General features: G+C 38.4%; 1 protein-coding gene across 1 annotated transcript in view; it reads left to right on the top strand.

The window, feature by feature from the left end:
* The window catches only part of BRIP1 (BRCA1 interacting protein C-terminal helicase 1), a 60656-nt gene that overhangs the window by 22983 nt on the left and 20341 nt on the right, over positions 1-17332 (top strand). Inside the window, 1 exon segment of the mRNA XM_010186883.1 lies at positions 16710-16869. Within this exon segment, the coding sequence (XP_010185185.1) occupies positions 16710-16869 (160 nt within the window).

Here is a 17332-nt window from a genome sequence, read left to right as displayed (position 1 = left end):
TGCACATTCTAAAGTTTCAAAAAGAGGTTTTGAGTTAGTGCATTATTAATGTTCTGAACATCTGGAACTATGTAAGGGCCATAGACATTGAGCAAGTGCAGGGTTTCCCCACTAGGTCTGATGCTGCCTGATTTCCTCCTTAGCGACAACCTTGTTTTAAGAAGTTTGAGACAGTGAAATGACAATATCCAGATAAGAGACAAACATTCCACTGTGTCTTTTTGCTTGTAATGTGTATGGAGGAAAAAATTTGAAGCCATTAGGTTTATGCAGTTAAAAGGTGAATTTGAAATAAAATAGGAGAAGAATTAAATAGCAGAAGAGTTATTTGCACCACAGATGGTTGCTCCATGGTGCAGTTGCACTGATTGCAAACTGGTTATGTGAGAAATTATCTAGTAACATCAGGTGGGTTCTGTAAGATTGCTTGAATTTGTCTGTTAGGTGGACTTAGCTATAATGTGCAGGGATAAATGCTTTATCAAGAGTAATATTCTCCTTGATATTCCTATTGAGAGCTGTAGGGGTGCTCTGAGGAAGGTATTTTCTACTGTGCGTAATATTTGGAGGGTGTCAGAATCTGTTCGCACCAAGTACGTTTGTGACAGAAATTTGTTTTTTGAAGTTACACGAACATTGAATTTCTGCATAATATTAATGTTGTAGAATGTAATTTACACTTCTACAGTTTTAAAATTATACGGGGAGCAGACTGTTTCAATGTGTCATCTGGTTTTAGACGCTGTAACTGTAGGTAGTACCCAACATCATGTTCATTGGGATGAAAAGAAAAGAAGCCTTTAAACAGGCTGGCATATCAAGGGTAAGTTACGAAATAATTGTAAATTAATAATGATACTCACTTTCTGCACAGCATTTGCTTGCTGCTCTCAAGGGAAAGGCATTCTCTTACTCCAGAAGCCTTATTTGTTTTAGCCAAACAGCTGCAATGGTGCTATTACAGTGTGTAAGAAACCCTAAAAACAAGAAAAGACTTTAGGGAATAGGATTCTGTCATCCTTGCTATCTCCAATTATGTGCAAGTACCTAACAATCAAAGTAGAGCAAAATGATGGAGGGGTAATTAAACAACACGAGAAGCACCGTGTCTTTCCTGCACTGCCGACTGTGCAGTGTCCCCTGGAAGTCACTGGGGTTTGTCAGTGGCTGCAGAGGGCTGAGGTAGAGACACTGAAGTGACCCTTTAGGGTTTTTTTCCTTTTCTTTGAAAAGAAAGGCTTATTGCCAGGTTCTAAAGCTGTATTTCTTGCTTTACTCTGATGAAAATCTTAGTAAAGTGATTCTGTCTGGTGGGGTATAATTTTGGGGAAATGTCATCTATAAAAGCTGAATTCTGATGACTCAAAAACTGCGCCTGTCAACATTTGTACCTAATGAACGTTGGTGGAATTTTGTTTTACTTGTTGTCCACTATTGTTTCTTCATTGCTTGTTTTTCACTCTTAATCTGCACTGATAGTTTTCTTTCTGATCTTTATCTCAGCTTCTTCATGTTTTATAGGGAATTTTGCTCCAATTAATCATATGCAATATCTACTTTCAGTGCTATTCTCCATTTTTCCATCATTTCAACATTTAAATATCTGTAATATAAACTGTCTAGCTACTGGGGCCCTCACATTCATCCAGAAGGGCAATTTTCAGCCTTGGTGCACATTATCTGAGGTGTCTTCGGAGAGCTCCAATGGCTCCTGTAAATCTTAATGTGACTTCTGAAGCCTGCGGTTTCCATTTTTCCCATTGACTTGGGCGCAGCAAGGGCATGTGTGTAAAAATCACTGCGTGTGATGGAAGATTTCAGCCATTCCATCGTGACTCTTTTCTCTGCCTTGGCACTGAAGGTCGTTGCAGTGATATTGCTTCAAATAGAGGAGAACAGTTGGAGAAAGGAATAGTAAAGTTTGTACAAAAAGAATTAGAATAAGGAGTTTTCTGTAACCAGCTATAGGATCTTTATCCCCGAATTCTCTTGGCAAGCCTTCTTCTTCCATGTCATCAGTTCAGTCAAGTTACTCTGCCAAAGTGAATTTGAGGATGGAGCTGGCGTTTCACACCCGGGCAAGATCTTCTGTAATTGTAGAAGCTACAGCAAACATATCTCCTGGAAATAAGAAAGCCAAAATAGTGTTGAATTATGTTTCAAAGGAATAATTCACGTGCTGTATAGCTGAAGGTCTCCTAACCTTTTAAAGCTGGTGCTTGTTTTAGTAGAATGACTTATTAGAATGTATTCACTTAGGATTTTTTAACCTCGAGCTGTTTGTTTTTTGGTTTTGTTGGAGTGGTTTTTTCCCCACTGGTTACCAATGGCTGATTTCAACTTTGACCATCCACGTGTATTACTTGCAAAGCAAGCCGATAAAACTGTTGGGCTGCGTCAAAGGTAGAATTTTCTTTGTGGGGTGATAACGGACAATCTGAATACCTGCACAGTTTTCATTCTTTAATAGTATGACAAGATCCTAGATATATGCACTAGTTGTAATTTTCCTAGTTTCTGGAAAGTTAGACACAGCCCAGACACGAGATATGCTTAGAGAAGTTTGAGGAGGTGGTCCAGCAACTTGCTGCCGAACAACAGCTTCTTTACCTTTTCCTTGTGTTTGTTCTTGTGCTACTCTGAATTTTGTGTCTACTGATTCAGATCTCCAGAACAAAGGAAAAGTTGTTATCCTCTTCTATTTTTTTGTCAGGCTAGTTTTATGCTGGCCTTGTGAACTGAGTTGGCGCATCAGGAGGTCAGAGAAGTGTCAGAGCTCAAGGGAAGAGGTGATACTGCACACTCAAGGAAGGGAGCATGATCATCCCTTTTACTGCCAGAGCTCAGGCTCAGAGAGGAAGCGTTATTGTGCTTTTTTAAAACGTGTTTTTCAGTGCTTGACCTTAATACGAGTGTCTATAAAGATCCTCATTTGGAAATTATGATCTTTTAATGAAATATGGCTTATGGTGTAAAAAAACTGCAGCGTTGTTAACTGAGTCTTCCTTTACCACACGTTAACCAAATAAACTGGAGAGTTACTCAGGTGAATATTCTGGGTGAATGGAAATGTGGGTGAGGTGATATGAAAGGAATGAGCTGCTCTGAGTCCTCGTCCTGTGGAAAGCCGCAGAAACTGTGGGGATGGAGGAGCCGTTTGCTGTTGGCGTGTACCGCCATCAGACATGTCACACACGGCCACTCTGAGCACACAACCGCTGTGGTTGAGCATTCTGGCACTTCAGCGCTCTGGGCTCAGGGGAAATTTCTAGGTGTGATTTGGGTCCCACCTTATCTTTTTGAATTACTGGCTGCAAAGAATGAACAAATACACTTTCCGTGGCTTACTGAACTGCTACAGTGACCAGCAAGGGACATGCAATTATTCAAGTGCCCTGTGGCACTTGCTTTTTACTTAGAGCAGATATACTTCCTGATCACATCGGCACATCAGATAAAGTAGAATCCGTAGCGACAGTCTGTGGCAGATTATTGGGTATTATGTCTAAAAAAATTATATGCTATACTGGTAGATGAGTGTTTCGCTTGTGAATTTCACACCCTGAGAGCTGTGCAGTTTAATATTTTATTATGCTGTTAGTTTAAATACCCTGAGCATACAGCATCAGGAAAATAAAGTAAAAATCTATCATTGTTTCTCACTTCTGAGCTCTGACTTGTCAAAGTGCTGCAAGCTGAATTGTTGTATCTAGTTAACACATGCTCCAATTTCCGTTGTAATTAGCACTTTCAGCTTGCATATTTTTCCTACCATTCAAGTAGTAACTGCATTGAAAATGACTTTTCACAGTCAAGAAGCGTGCACTCTGTGAATGACAGAGCCCAAATAGCTGACAATTACAGTCAGCATGGGTTTTTTTTCATCAAGAGCTTTTAATGAAGGGGAGAGAAAGTGGGATGGAAAGCAGTAGTTATTAATAGGGAACAATACACATAAGCAATGTTATTTTTAAGGTGTATCTCGCACAGGTTACTTTGATGTTGCTGCTGTTATGAACCATCGCAACCTGCTAAGTTCCCAGTCTCTTTGGCATTTCTGGGATTCATTGCCTGAAGTGGTAGAGATGTGACATCTTCATGTGTGAAAAATGCTGTACATGAGATAAAATACTTGAAAGCATATATTTAGGTAGCATAATCTGCATCTGCAATGTAACAGTTTATACAAGAATTTGAATATTGAATTTACTGAAAGGGATACTTGGGCTATTTTAAATTCAGAAAAAGTCCACTTGGAAAGTCAGGAAGCCTAGCAAATTGTGTCTTAGAAAATCATGCCTTAGACTTAGTTGCTAATTGGGTAAGCAAGCTTCTTGGTGATAAAATTTAATTGATGAGATGGTGTATTTTAAAGGGTATTCATTACATTTTGATTCACTTCACAGCTTATTAATGGATTATTTTGAGCAAAAATGTTTTCGAAAATAACTTGCACAAACCCAAAAATGTCTGGTTTTTGGCTTACAAATGAGCCACTTGTCTTATTGGTAGCCAAATTGCAGTGTGTTACATTTAAAACTTTGTTTTCAGCTCTTTCTTGCTATTTTTGATCATGAGGTGAGATGGTATTTTCCTAAGAATCAAGTATTCTGAAAAATCTGTTTTTCTTCTCTCTTCCTCTATTTTTATGGGGGAAAGGGGAAGGAGGGAGAGGAGATAAAGTTGTCTGCTTTGAAGAAATTATTACACTGGATTTTCTTTTCTGTTATTTCTTTTTTCTTATAGCATGATATATAAGATGAAGGTATGATAAGCATTTACTGTTGGGGAAAAATGATGGTCCAAGTTACGTAAGGCCAGATAATTATTTTTCTTTTTTACTTGGGAAGGAAGAATACTTAATTAAACAAAAAAAAGTCCCAACAAAACCCCGAACCAGAAAACCAGCTTCTTACTGAGCGTAACAGCGTGATTCCAAAGAGATCAGTGGATTTGTAGTGATGTTTGTGTTTAGGGATCCTGCTTTCAGCTTTTCTTCCCCAACATCAGATTATTTTTGTGAGATAGATAACAGTTACAGAATCACAGAATCACAGAACGCTAGGGATTGGAAGGGACCTCAAAAGCTCATCCAGTCCAATCCCCCTGCTGGAGCAGGAACACCCAGATGAGGTTACACAGGAAGGCGTCCAGGCGGGTTTTGAATGTCTGCAGAGAAGGAGACTCCACAACCTCTCTGGGCAGCCTGGGCCAGTGCTCTGTCACCCTCACTGAGAAGAAGTTTCTTCTCCAATTGAAGTGGAACCTCCTGTGTTCCAGCTTGTGCCCATTACCCCTTGTCCTATCATTGTTTGTCACCGAGAAGAGCCTGGCTCCATCCTTGTGACACTCACCCTTTAAATATTTATAACCATGAATGAGGTCTCCCCTCAGTCTCCTCTTCTGCAAACTAAAGAGACCCAGCTCCCTCAGCCGCTCCTCATAAGGGAAATGCTCCACTCCCTTAATCATCTTTGTAGCCCTATGCTGGACTCTCTCCAGCAGTTCCCTGTCCTTCTTGAACTGGTTCAACCATGAGTTCATGGTTCATTCTTACTATTCATGCTCTTTTATCTATGGAACCCTATATTATCTCTTGTTTGTTATAGAAATGTTACACACTTAGTTAACTTGGGCAGATTGCTGTAAAATTTTCATTCGGTGAAGTCATTGAATAGCTTCTTGCTGTGTGACATTAATCACTGCTTGTTCCCTCCTTAGTAGCTGCCTACTCAAGTACCTGTTTCTGGTGTGGGTGACATTGGTGAGGGTCATTATTTGCATGGTCACAATTGCGGAAAGTTTTATCAGTTTGCATTTCTGTATTTTAACATTTGCTTTGTTCTTTGACTTAGGCCTGGAATAGTACTGATTTTTTTCTGTTTAGTGATCCTGTTTCCCAAGTGAGAGGTTTTAGGTGTCTCCAAGAATCAGAGCTGATACTCCATTGCCTATTCAGAGCTAAACATCACAGGTACGTGGTTGTTGCTGAGAAGTTGTCTTGGCTCTTTTACGTGCGCTGATTTGCTTTCCTAAACTTTCTGAGAAAGTAAATACTAATCTTTTAAAAGATGTTAGAATAACTACAGGTGTAAAATACCTTCTATCAGTTTAAAAATATTTTCTGTTAGTGTTAATGGAAGACCAAAAGCTAAAACCTGTTACTCTCCCACTCTTGCATCTGCCTGTCCCCATCTGCTGTGGGAGCATTCATGGACTTGCTCAGCCTCGTGCCTAGGACTACGCTGCATGTCTGATTGGATCGCTTTTCCCAGCTGGTACCGTGCTTTGCTGCTTGTGTGCCACTAAGACAACCTTGTCTTGTTTTCTTTTTCTCTTTATTTTGAAAAACAAGTGGTCAAAGATGACTGAGCTCGGTTTTTGAGTGGTGAAGAAGAGGACAGCAGTGTAGGATGCCGACTTCATTCATGAGCAGTTAATAATTTTGTCTTTGATTCTGGACCAGGATCTAAACAATCATTTAAAAAATACAGTTTTCTGAAGGACTTTCTTTGCATGAGGGATTACTCTCTCACTGGAATGTGAAAGTTGTAATGATAGCCCAGGGTGAATGAATGTACAAGCAGTTCTTATAACACAGAAAGCTGTTGTCTTGGTTAATTTTAAAGCCACAAAAGAAACCCTGTTTTGAACCAGGTTGTTTAGAAACAGCTGCGATGGAGCTCAAGGACCGAGTACTTCAAAGGCAATCCAGATTGTTTTGTGGTAAATGTTGGGTTTTTTGGGAAAAGATTTTATATGAAAAAGCTTCTTTAACTGTAGAAGCAACATATTAACCGTGTTATTCTAGAGTCTTTGGTGTGCAAAACATTTCATTTTTCATTACTGTTGTTGCCGTTCACATATTCCATTATTTAAGGAGGTTATTGAAAAATTGATGGTATGTTGGTACCAGAGAGACATCCTGTAGGCTGCAGTGTTGATTTATGGCACATGGAACACAGTTCAGTGCTTCAGTTTCCTGCTGGTGAGCGGCACTTTGTCACTGTCCCTAAAGAAAAATCATACCAGTGAAATCCCCTGTGTTTCCCCCAGGTTGAGTGATGCATACTTTTTCTTCGAAAATGATGATGAATTATTCACCTTTTATTGTGCTGGAGTGTGCACATGGTGATCAGAATCTTGTTCATAATACAGAGTTTTTCACCATGTTCAGGGTTTAGTTTAATTATGTAGTTGAGTTGCACAGTAGCTTTTATCTATTTTTTTTCCTCCTTTTCTCCCCTCACAGTGTGTCTGCCAAGCCTGTGTGGGCTAGCACAGACTTTACCCCACATTTTTCTAGCGTATGTAGCTATCTCAACACATGAGTCTAAATGTAATTTTAAATTTTGCCTTCCAAATTTAAAGAGACACTTTTTCCAAACAAGTTCTTGAAAATCACAGCCGCTTACATGGCTTGGAGAAGAAAACCTTAAAACCGATTTTCTGTTGCAGAGAAATAAGAGAGATCTAAGTGAAAAATCTCTTGAAATAGCACATGTAGTAGTGATACAGATTTTCAATTGAGGGCGACTTTCTCCTGGGAGATGTGTTGTGGAAAGACTCCATGATATAGACCACCTGTTAGGAAAATTAAAAGGCTGTGTGATCTTTCTTGGTAACTGGAAGAAATGTAAAATGTCAGAATAAATGCGTGGCTTGGGTTGAGGTCCCTTTGCAGCTTCCCTGATTCCATCTCTGGGCTGCTGAAGGCTTTCCAATAAAATGTAACTTTTCTTGTAGGTTAGAATAACCTGCTGAGGGCTGATCAACTCAAGCACTTTTGTTTTCATTTCGGAATCATTACTATCTGTGCAAGCTTAAGTTTTCAAAATCACTTTCCTTTTAATGCCTTTTTCTTAAATATAAGCGTTGATATTTTACGCACTTGGTTGGATTTTTGCTGTAACAGATGGTATGGGTTAGCTGTTAAATACACGTTAGAAAATCTTCCTGAAAAGGAGAGGTTCTGAAAAAAGTGAGGAATGTGTGTTTTCCTCTGGAAGTTGTAGTTAGGTGAGCGTACCTTCTGGGCTCATTCCTTCCCAATGTCTACTTTTATTTCAGGACTTTTCTAAGGTCTTTCCACATTAAAGTTCCTCTCTGTGTTGCCTGGTCTTCATATTCCTTAAAACAAAGTCTGAGCATATTATGTTCCCTGTAATCTTGAATTATTGGTTTTACAATAGAATGCTTTCTTTTTCCTGATGGCAAAAAAAATGTTTAATAATTCCTTTTTTTAATATATCTGCTGCTTTGCAGTTTTGCAGTATTTCATTCCAGAGGCTCTGTGACACTTTAGGAGAGGAAATCAGTCTGAACTGGATCTGGAGTCAGTGCTCTGTAAACCAGGCTGGTTCAAAAGAGCACTGCTTTGCCTTGCTGCTCAGAGCCCCAAGATGATAGTAAATAGTTGGGGAAATGTGCAGTAGAAAGGAGGTGAAGCCTCTCTTCAATAAGAATTGCATCTTTGTGTGGTCTGTTTACGTTACAATTTGTGCATTTTGGCACAAGGAAAGATCACCTGTGCATACGTATTTATATGGGCATTTGGTATTTTTCTCTGATTTCTCATTAACAGTGGGAAATTTATGTTCTATTTTGAAAGTGGGTTTTACTTGAGAAATGAAATATTCTGAGCACAGATATTTTCATGTTCTTTTTAAATGAAATGTGTTATAATTAGACTGGAGAAAATAGAATTTGAAGCTTATTTTTGTGTGTGTGAATAGATAGGTATTTTGTATCAGCTTAGTCATTCAAAAGAGTGAATTTTAAATACCTGCTTGTATTATGTTAGATACCTCCCATAAACATGAAGAGGTTTCTGTGAATCAGTCTATTGCTTAACCTTTCATGAAAATCTAATTGAGTGCGAACAACTGCTTAAATAATTCAGTGGACTAAGTTATTCTTGGCTGGTGTAGTCCCAGCTTAGTGCAGTGCGAATGCCTGGGTGTCAAGCAAAATTGAGGTGTTTTTCTTTTTTGGTAAGGAATGTGATTAAGGATAAAATCACAATTGAAAAAGCATATGGGTTGATTAAGAAGGAAAAGCGGTGAAATCTAAATCAGCTCTGCCAATGTGGTCATTTGGTGAACGACTTGTGGCTACTTGCTGTGTGTTCTTTCAGTCCTTTTGAAAACATGCAATATTTTTGGTGATGTTGATAAACGTTACTGGGTTTCATTGCTTGCTTTTCATGCATGTAAGCTTTTATTCTTATTAAGGGACACGGTGTTTTTTGTAGTCCTATTTTAAGTTCTAGAGCGCTATTCCAAATTTATTTTAAAGATCTGGATAACGGGCATTAGATTTTATTGGTTAGTTGGCCCAAATATTTTCCTTCCTGTTATTTGAAGGAAACTCAGCTTTTTCCTTTCACGTGAATCCTTCCAGGCAGTTATCTCTTGTCCCTTCTGTCTTTTATTCCCTTTTTTATGACTCTGTTTACTTTCTTCCATTTGCTGTTTCCTTTGTGCTCATTTTTAACCTCAGCAGACTTTTTTAGTTGCTTTTTGAATGTGTTTTGTGTGTGTATGTTTTTGTTTTGTTTTGTTTTGTTTTTTAAACTAAAGGTGAAAATAGAATTAATTACTGATCCCATGCCACCACATTGGCTTTGTAAACTGTTATTTCTCCCAAATTGAAGAGTTCCAGTATAGTCCTGGAGGTCAGTTACTTGTAGAATTAAGAGTCATTTAGTATGGAACCTTGGTAACACTTTAAGTTCAGAGAGCTGTCAAATGACTTTTGCCAAGTCTTTACTTTTCCAAAACATCTTAGTTCTTAAAGAAATAGTTTAATATAAGCCTGTAACACCAGTGTGTAAGTGACGGGGGAAAAAAGTGGGTGGAGTCTGGCCAGATCCATTCTCCAGGGCTACTTTGAAGTAACATGAATTTAAAGCCACTAGTGTTTAAGCAACGTACTAAATGCACGTATTTAATGACTGAATATAGTCTGGGATTATCACTAACATAGAGACAGTTTCGTGCTTTCATAATAAAGGACAACATTCAGGCAGGTCATTAACCCTCGCGCTGGGCGGATCGGAGCTTTGAGACCCGGGGAGAGGGGTTTGACCAAAAGTTCTGTCTGTAGGTAGCAGCTGACTCAGCAAACTGCAGCATCCTGGAAGCTTATTCAAGGTAATGCAATGCCTATGGAATTAGATACATTGTATAAACATCTGTGCCTTCAGATCAGCAGAGGATTACTGTAGTGGAAAATATGATGTCCTCCATCCTAATAGCTTCAATGTTCAGAAGGATCTGTCAAGATGTATAGATTTTTTGGGGGAAGCTTACAGGAAGGAAGAGAGGAGGCAGCAGATGCAGGTTGAGTTGTCCTGTGATATTTAAAGCAGTCTGTACTTTTTTTTTTTCCCAGACAGTCCAAATAGTTGGAAACATTTTGTCGTAAGACTAGAAAACTGCATTTCTTCTTGACATTCTCTCTGAATGTAAGGATTTTTGTAGACGTAGAGGGGAAAGAAAAAGTCTCTTATTTGTTTGGTTTTGACACCTGTTCATTTTCTGTCAAGATACAAGCAGTGCATCAAAGGACAAGCATTTGATAAAACTCAATGTATAAATTTGGTGTCTGCCTCCTCCACTCTGCTGCCGCCGCCCATTGCTTAGATAAGATTAAAGCACTCACCGTAGGACTGTGTTACTCAGTGTCTGGAAGCAAAACAGAGTTTATGAGATCAGTGGAAGGAGAAATTAATGTGTTCTGTTACTGAAGAAGGTATAAATTTTATTTACATCTAGTATAAATTGTAAAGAAAACGTTACCCACACTGCTGCTGAGATCTGTCTTAAATAGTAAGTTTTTAAAAGACTTTAGTTGGTTCATGTGCATTCTTCATGATAGATGAAAAACTTTTAATTAAAAAAAATGTACAAAGAACAAAAAATACTTAGTACTGTTAAATTTTATTATTAGATGCTTGGAGTACTGTCTCTAGGTTACTTAGCTTTTTTTTGGTTAACGAATCACTTATGATATCCATCAGTCACAGATTTGCATCTCCCATGATTTATTTTAGAACGTGTTTGTTCCTTTTTCATAATGTGTTATTGAAATTCAAACGCTGCTAAGACAGTAAGTGTTGCATACTTTTGAAAGACCTTATTAATATATGTGAAAAATATGCAGGGATACCTGTTTTATTTTCAGAAGTTTAATGACTCATGAGAGTGCTCTGATGAGCACTGGCTTTAAGGTCAGATGTGTTGGTGTGAAGTTTTGTCGTTCTGTCTAAATGAGCAAGTTTTAGGTTTTTTTCCCTCATCCTAGCTTGATTTTTCTAGGATTTGCCTTTGGATGCATTTTCCTTACTTTGTGGTTGATTTTTGCGAACATGGGGCGTTTCTGGCCTTTTTCACAGTGTAAGGCTGTGGAAGGGCTGAAAGAGCACAGTTGGGTTTGACAGGATCTGGTCTCTCTGATCTAATTGTGGTTGTTGAATCCACTGTTCATCTTGTGTGTGGGGAGAGGCACAGCTGGATGTGGGTACGTGCATCTGCAGCTCCTTAAAAGGTTTTTGGTATTGTAGAGTTAAATAATGAATCTGTAAGACAGTTCTGAAGTTATGTAGAAAAAGAAACTATTTAATGACCTTGAGGCAGTCTGTAATTTCCTGGATCTTTGTACCAGGAAAATAACATGATGTATTTGTTTTGTATAGGTAAAAGAGTACTCTTCTCCATCTCTTAGAGCTTTTGAGGATGCCTTTATCCCATGATTATAGTCCCTAATCTACATATTTGTAGTGTTCCAGTTTGGTGTAGATTCCTTTTGGAGATAACTTCTATAATCAGTTGTAGGTATTCAGCGATGAATGGCCCAGGCCAGTCTTTTCCATTTGGTGTTTCTCAAGAAGCTTTGGGTTTTAGAAACCATAACTGAAAATGATCTTAGGATGCATATGTCTATATATATTTTTTTTTTAAAGAAACATACTACCACATAATTCAACCTTGAAATTAATTTGCGTTATGATCTTTTAGCTGCCTCTGAAGCTGACACTATATATTTTCCTTACTCTGTTTCATGTAAATGTAGAATTTCGGTGTCTGTATGTAGAATGTGCATTAATGGACTGTACTCAAAAGATGATATAAGAGTACATCATTATAGCAGCACTGTATGCCTCGTTGGTGGATTGGATGATAACCCTGTTCTCTGCAAGTGACTGCCCTTTCGGTCCCAGGTGTAGCATAGCCCTCCTAGTTCTACCAGAACAGAGTCTGGTGGAGCGAGTCCTGGTGCTTGGCTTCTGGGCTGGCCACAGATGTCGGTTTTCCACTTCTGAAGTTTTGTGCTGACTGTGTGTAGAACTTCTGTTTGACCCTTCAAACACGTTTCCAGCCCACTGGAGACACACTTTGATTTGAAGCAGTGCTTATTCAAAAAGAAAATTCTGGTAGCAAACACATGAAGAGCTCTGCATGGGAAAAGGCTTTTAGATCAATGTTAGTCCCTTGGGAATCTCTGACTTTTTGCACTAAAAGTGGTGCCAATACTGTGATTTTTATTAAAAAGAACCTAATGGCTGTTTCCATTCTCCCCCCAGCTGCTCTTTATATCTGAATAACAATGAAAAGTGCAACCCCATATCATTAAAAAAGTATTACATAGAAACAAGATGAAAAAATACCTAATTTTGGAGAAGTGGGCTTTTTAGTGTACAATGACAGACTTCTAAGAGGGTTACGAGGTATTTGTGTAAATTTTGTTCAGTTATCATTGTATTGATAACAAGACAGCAAGAAGTCTTAAAGGTGCACGAGGATATACAATACGACTGTCACTGATAGCTATTATTAAATAGTTAATAGTTGTTAAACTAGCCAGTAAAGCTGCAGTTAATTTACTCTGCTGTCAGGTGCTGCTTGGGTCATGATCCTTTTTGTCCTGTACCGCTCTTGAACATCCTTCCATATTTTTAAGTGTTCCACAGCTTCCCCAAGCACTTTTTGATGGAGGGATTATTTCTGTCATGCCTTTTTGCTCTTCTGGCAAGGTGCAGTCCATTCTTTACATGAATCCATGCTAAAATATTTAAGGAATATTCTATGTAAAGAAATGTAGTAGCAGGTGCTTGTAGCAGGACAAGAGCTAAGAAACTGTAAACCAGAAAAAGTAACTTGTCACCCAACAGTGTTTTCTGTAAGAGCCTCCCTCATCTTGGGCATTTGCTGCTTCAAAAGTCACTGTCAGGTGATAATGAATACCACAGAAAAAGTGCGTTCCCAGCAGCTTGATTGCTACAAGTTAACTTCTCAATTTCTTCAAGATACTGGAAATAACAATGAACTTGCCTTAGGGTAAAACACATTAAACTCATCTTTGGTCTTGCTTCATGACATGGGAAACCCCTAATGAAATTCTTGGCACTCTACAAAACGGAGCGGCAAATGGAAAAGGGAAAAGCTTTTCCTTTGTGGACACAGGATGAGAGGATTTTGCTTAGGAGTGCAACATAATGGCAAGAGATGTTGAGAAAACCGTTTCCCCCATTCCCAGGCTTCAAGAGTGCTTCTAAAGCTGCCTAACAAGAGAGATGCTGACAAAGGTGAACAGTAAATCTAAATTCTGAGCTTGTAGTTTCTATGGATCATAACTTACAGGTGTCTTCAAACTGCAGAAAGGAAAAAGAGGCAAAAGCTATCAAAGTAAACATCCTTCAGTGCATGGGAAGATGACAGATTCTTTCTAACAAGATTTTCTGCTCTCCTGGAGGAAGACCATTTGTTAATAAACCATTTGAGAATCCATTTTTAAGGGATTTAATAAAATATACACAGACTGCCTTCCACTGCAGAGCTATTATTCCCTTGGGTAGAAAAAGTGACTGACTGTGGGCATTAATGGTTGCTTCCTGTGATTCCTGGCATTATATCTTGCTCCCATTTGCACTTTTTCAACCTGAAGTGAAATAATTTTTTATGAGAATCCTGCACTTGATTCCTAGCTCTTATGAGGCATGTATGTGTTCTATATTTTATTTATTTGTTTTCAGTCATGTCCCTAATTCTCATCATTTTAATGTCTATGTCTCTAGTGTGGGTATTGTTTGTGTGTTTGTGCATACTTTCCTGTGTACAAGAAAGTTTCCGTATCCATTAATGGAAGAGGTAATAGATTTAGTGTGAATTAAATGAATTGTTTCATTCTTGCCAAAGATTTTCATTAATTATTCACACATTTCCATCAAAAACTAGTTTTTCTATTGTGGTGGTTGCTGTCAATTAAACAAGAAACCTGAAGCTATTATGGTCCAATAGATACTTACCTGCACGGGCTGGGTAACCACAAAAAAAGATGTTTTCTTCAGAATTTGAAAGAAGGTTTTCTACTGCCATCTTTCCAACGATGAATATAAGCGATACTTCTTTCAAATATGAGAGAAATACAGTGGAATTGAGGGATTAAGTAGATCTTGTAAGGAATCTTGCAATTTCTGGGACTACCAACAGACTCTGGTCTTCTTAAATTAAGAAACCATTTTTCTGCAAAGAACACCTTGTAAGGGTGTGTTTGAAAAATAACGATTGCTTTCCGTAGCTGGGGTGACAGGAGGAGGAGAAAGTCACGGGCAAGCGACCCTTAAATTCAAAGCATGGCGAGTTTTAGATATGTAAGTGTCAAATTCAATTATACCCGAATGCATCCTGTCTGCATTAGCTTACTGGCCTCCTTTGGTCACCTGTGGCAATCAGCTGGCAGTGCTAGAAGTGACTTTAGCGTAGATTGCTAAGTGGATGCCCAGGCAGACATTAGTTTCACAGAAGGAAGAATGAAATCTGGGAAGCCAATAATGTTACAGTCACTGGCAGCTCTCAGATCCCAAATGGATGTACTTAGAGGCATAATTTGTTTCATTCTTTTCTGTACCAGAATTATCTCCATATCATATCCAAGAACTGAAGTCATAGTGGCAGGCTGTGGATGGCAAGATGGACAGTCATTGCTAGGTCATTAATATTAGGACCTAAAAAGAGATTACAGACAGGATGGTGCCAGGAAATGACGGAGCTGGTAGAGAAGGGGGTGAGCAGTAGGACAGATGCATTTAGAAGAGATGATTTCTACACTAACATCTATATGTGTAGGAAACACTTCCTACCAGTCAGTCTTTCTCTGCTTGCTTGAGAATGGTGTCACGTCAGTAGTAATCAAGCGTAATTCCCTGAATAGAGACTTGAACAAAGCTAGGGAAAATTCAAGAATAACATCGTATTTGTACACTCTGAACCACATGTAGCTCAAAAGGAACCAGTCCGAATACTTAACGTCAGAGAGTAAGTTCAGATCTTTAATGTTGAGAACATGAAATACATAGGAGTTCTTGTAAACAGTTTCCTATAAATTTGTGAGTGTTCTTCTTGTAAACTCAAATGTGACAACAATTAGCTGCCATTACTTCTGCTTCACAATAACATTTAAACTGTATATTTGGGCATGGAACAGATGAATTAGACGATCTAACCATTCCAGATCCTGAGGTCTTGGCTGAAGTGCAGCAGAAAGGCAAGTGGGTTGGAGTTAAGGGATGCTCTGGCTTTTTGAGGAATGAAATGGGGGCAAGTGCAGGTTCCAGTTTATATAGCTTGAAGCAAAATACTGAGAAAGTCTTCAGTGAGCGGAGTTGAGACAAATTTAAGTGCATAACACCTATTACAGAGTCTGTGAATTTAAAATCTCTGTGCATCTGAAGCTCAGTAACTACTGCACAATAGTTAGTGACACACTAATGATCGCTGAAGAGTCAGAGGAGTGAAGTAACGTATTTACTCCTGTCCATTGAACCGGATCTACTCGGTTCATTCTCAAATGTGTTGGTTGCCTTGCTTTTGTCTGGAAGGCAGTGCTGTGCACCATCAGACTAATTTGTCAGGTGAAGGAGTGACTTTTTTGCCCCCTGTCTTGATAAAATTCAATCTAGAAATTGATGAGAAAAGGGCATGCGATGACTGTTAGCTGCAAAATAACCCCCACTCATCTGACTTACGTTTTTGTGGTAATTTTACGCTTTGCTTTTTGTAACGCAGGCTGTATTTTTGTGATGTTCACACTAAGCATGGAGCAAGCTTATTTGCTTGTGAGATTTGAACATGTACTGAATTGCAGTAAGATGTGCACAGTTCAGAGTCTGGTAGACATAGCAGAGCTGACAGACCCTTTGAGAAGCAGAGGAGACCTCGTTGATAGATCCTACAGCAATACCTCCTCGCCTAACTTATCTATATACATTTTAAAATACTGAGTATTGTGGAAATGTAAAAAATAAAAGTTAATTTCAAATTAATTTAGAATTTGCTTCCAGTCTTACTTATGGATCTCTTACTCTGTAATCAGAAAAACAGGTAACTTCCAGTTTTCTTTGAATGACATTCCTCTTGCTTTGAGGAATACCAGAACATGCTCTTTAGTGACCGCTCTCATCAATTCAGAGAGTTTTGCTTTGGTAGCTCAAAAATCTGCAGTATCTAATTAGCAAAATTAGTGACCGTCATGTTTACAAAATGTTGCATAGCTGTGGAGCAGTGTATGGTAGGGAAACTTGCACTCATAAACACAACAACTGAAAAATATCACTTCTCTAAAATGAGTATCTGTGTGTGCTGCTTCTGAACAGTTCAAGTGACTGACGGTTCATTATAGCTTGTCTGGATTTTTCTGTTTGTTTTCAGCTGTTGGACAAATTAAAGGATCGCTGGATGCACACTGGCCTATGGAGAAACCTGGAGCTGGTTAAGACAGTCATTGCAGAGCCTCAAGGTGGGGCAAAGAGTGACTTTGATGAACTGCTGAAAATATACTACGATGCCATCAAATGTAAAGGAGAAAAAGGTACGTTCTTCAGACACACAAAATACTTGATTCTGTTCAAGTTGTTTGTTTTTATTAAAAAAGGGCTTCTTAAAGTGCTTATCAATTAAAATAAGATATGGATAAAAGTTAAATTAAACTCAGCTTATAAGTTATTGTGATAAATGAGGAAAATGAACTGCTACATATATCATTGCATGAGGATATAGTGAAGTATAGAATGGCACATAATCCTAATAGTGATACTCAAAAGGCTGTGTGAGGATGTGCAGTTGTGTGTGTCTAGCAGGGTGCGGAGTGGCTTCTCAAAGAATCAAACTTATACTACATTGCATAACTGCAGTTTGCTGTCTTATCTTATATTACAGCCACTATGCAATTTCTTCTCAAAACACTTAATATTTAGTATAGAGAATAAAGAATGACAGTATGTAAAAAAAAAAATAAAAATTAAATAGCATGATTTTTGGAGTGCAAAATTCAA

The sequence above is a fragment of the Mesitornis unicolor genome, unplaced genomic scaffold (genome assembly GCF_000695765.1).
Source record: "Mesitornis unicolor isolate BGI_N332 unplaced genomic scaffold, ASM69576v1 scaffold16446, whole genome shotgun sequence".
Classification (NCBI taxonomy): Eukaryota; Metazoa; Chordata; class Aves; order Mesitornithiformes; family Mesitornithidae; genus Mesitornis; species Mesitornis unicolor.
The sequence above is the reverse complement of the archived record's forward strand: the minus strand, read 5'-3'. Positions and strand labels throughout refer to the sequence as shown.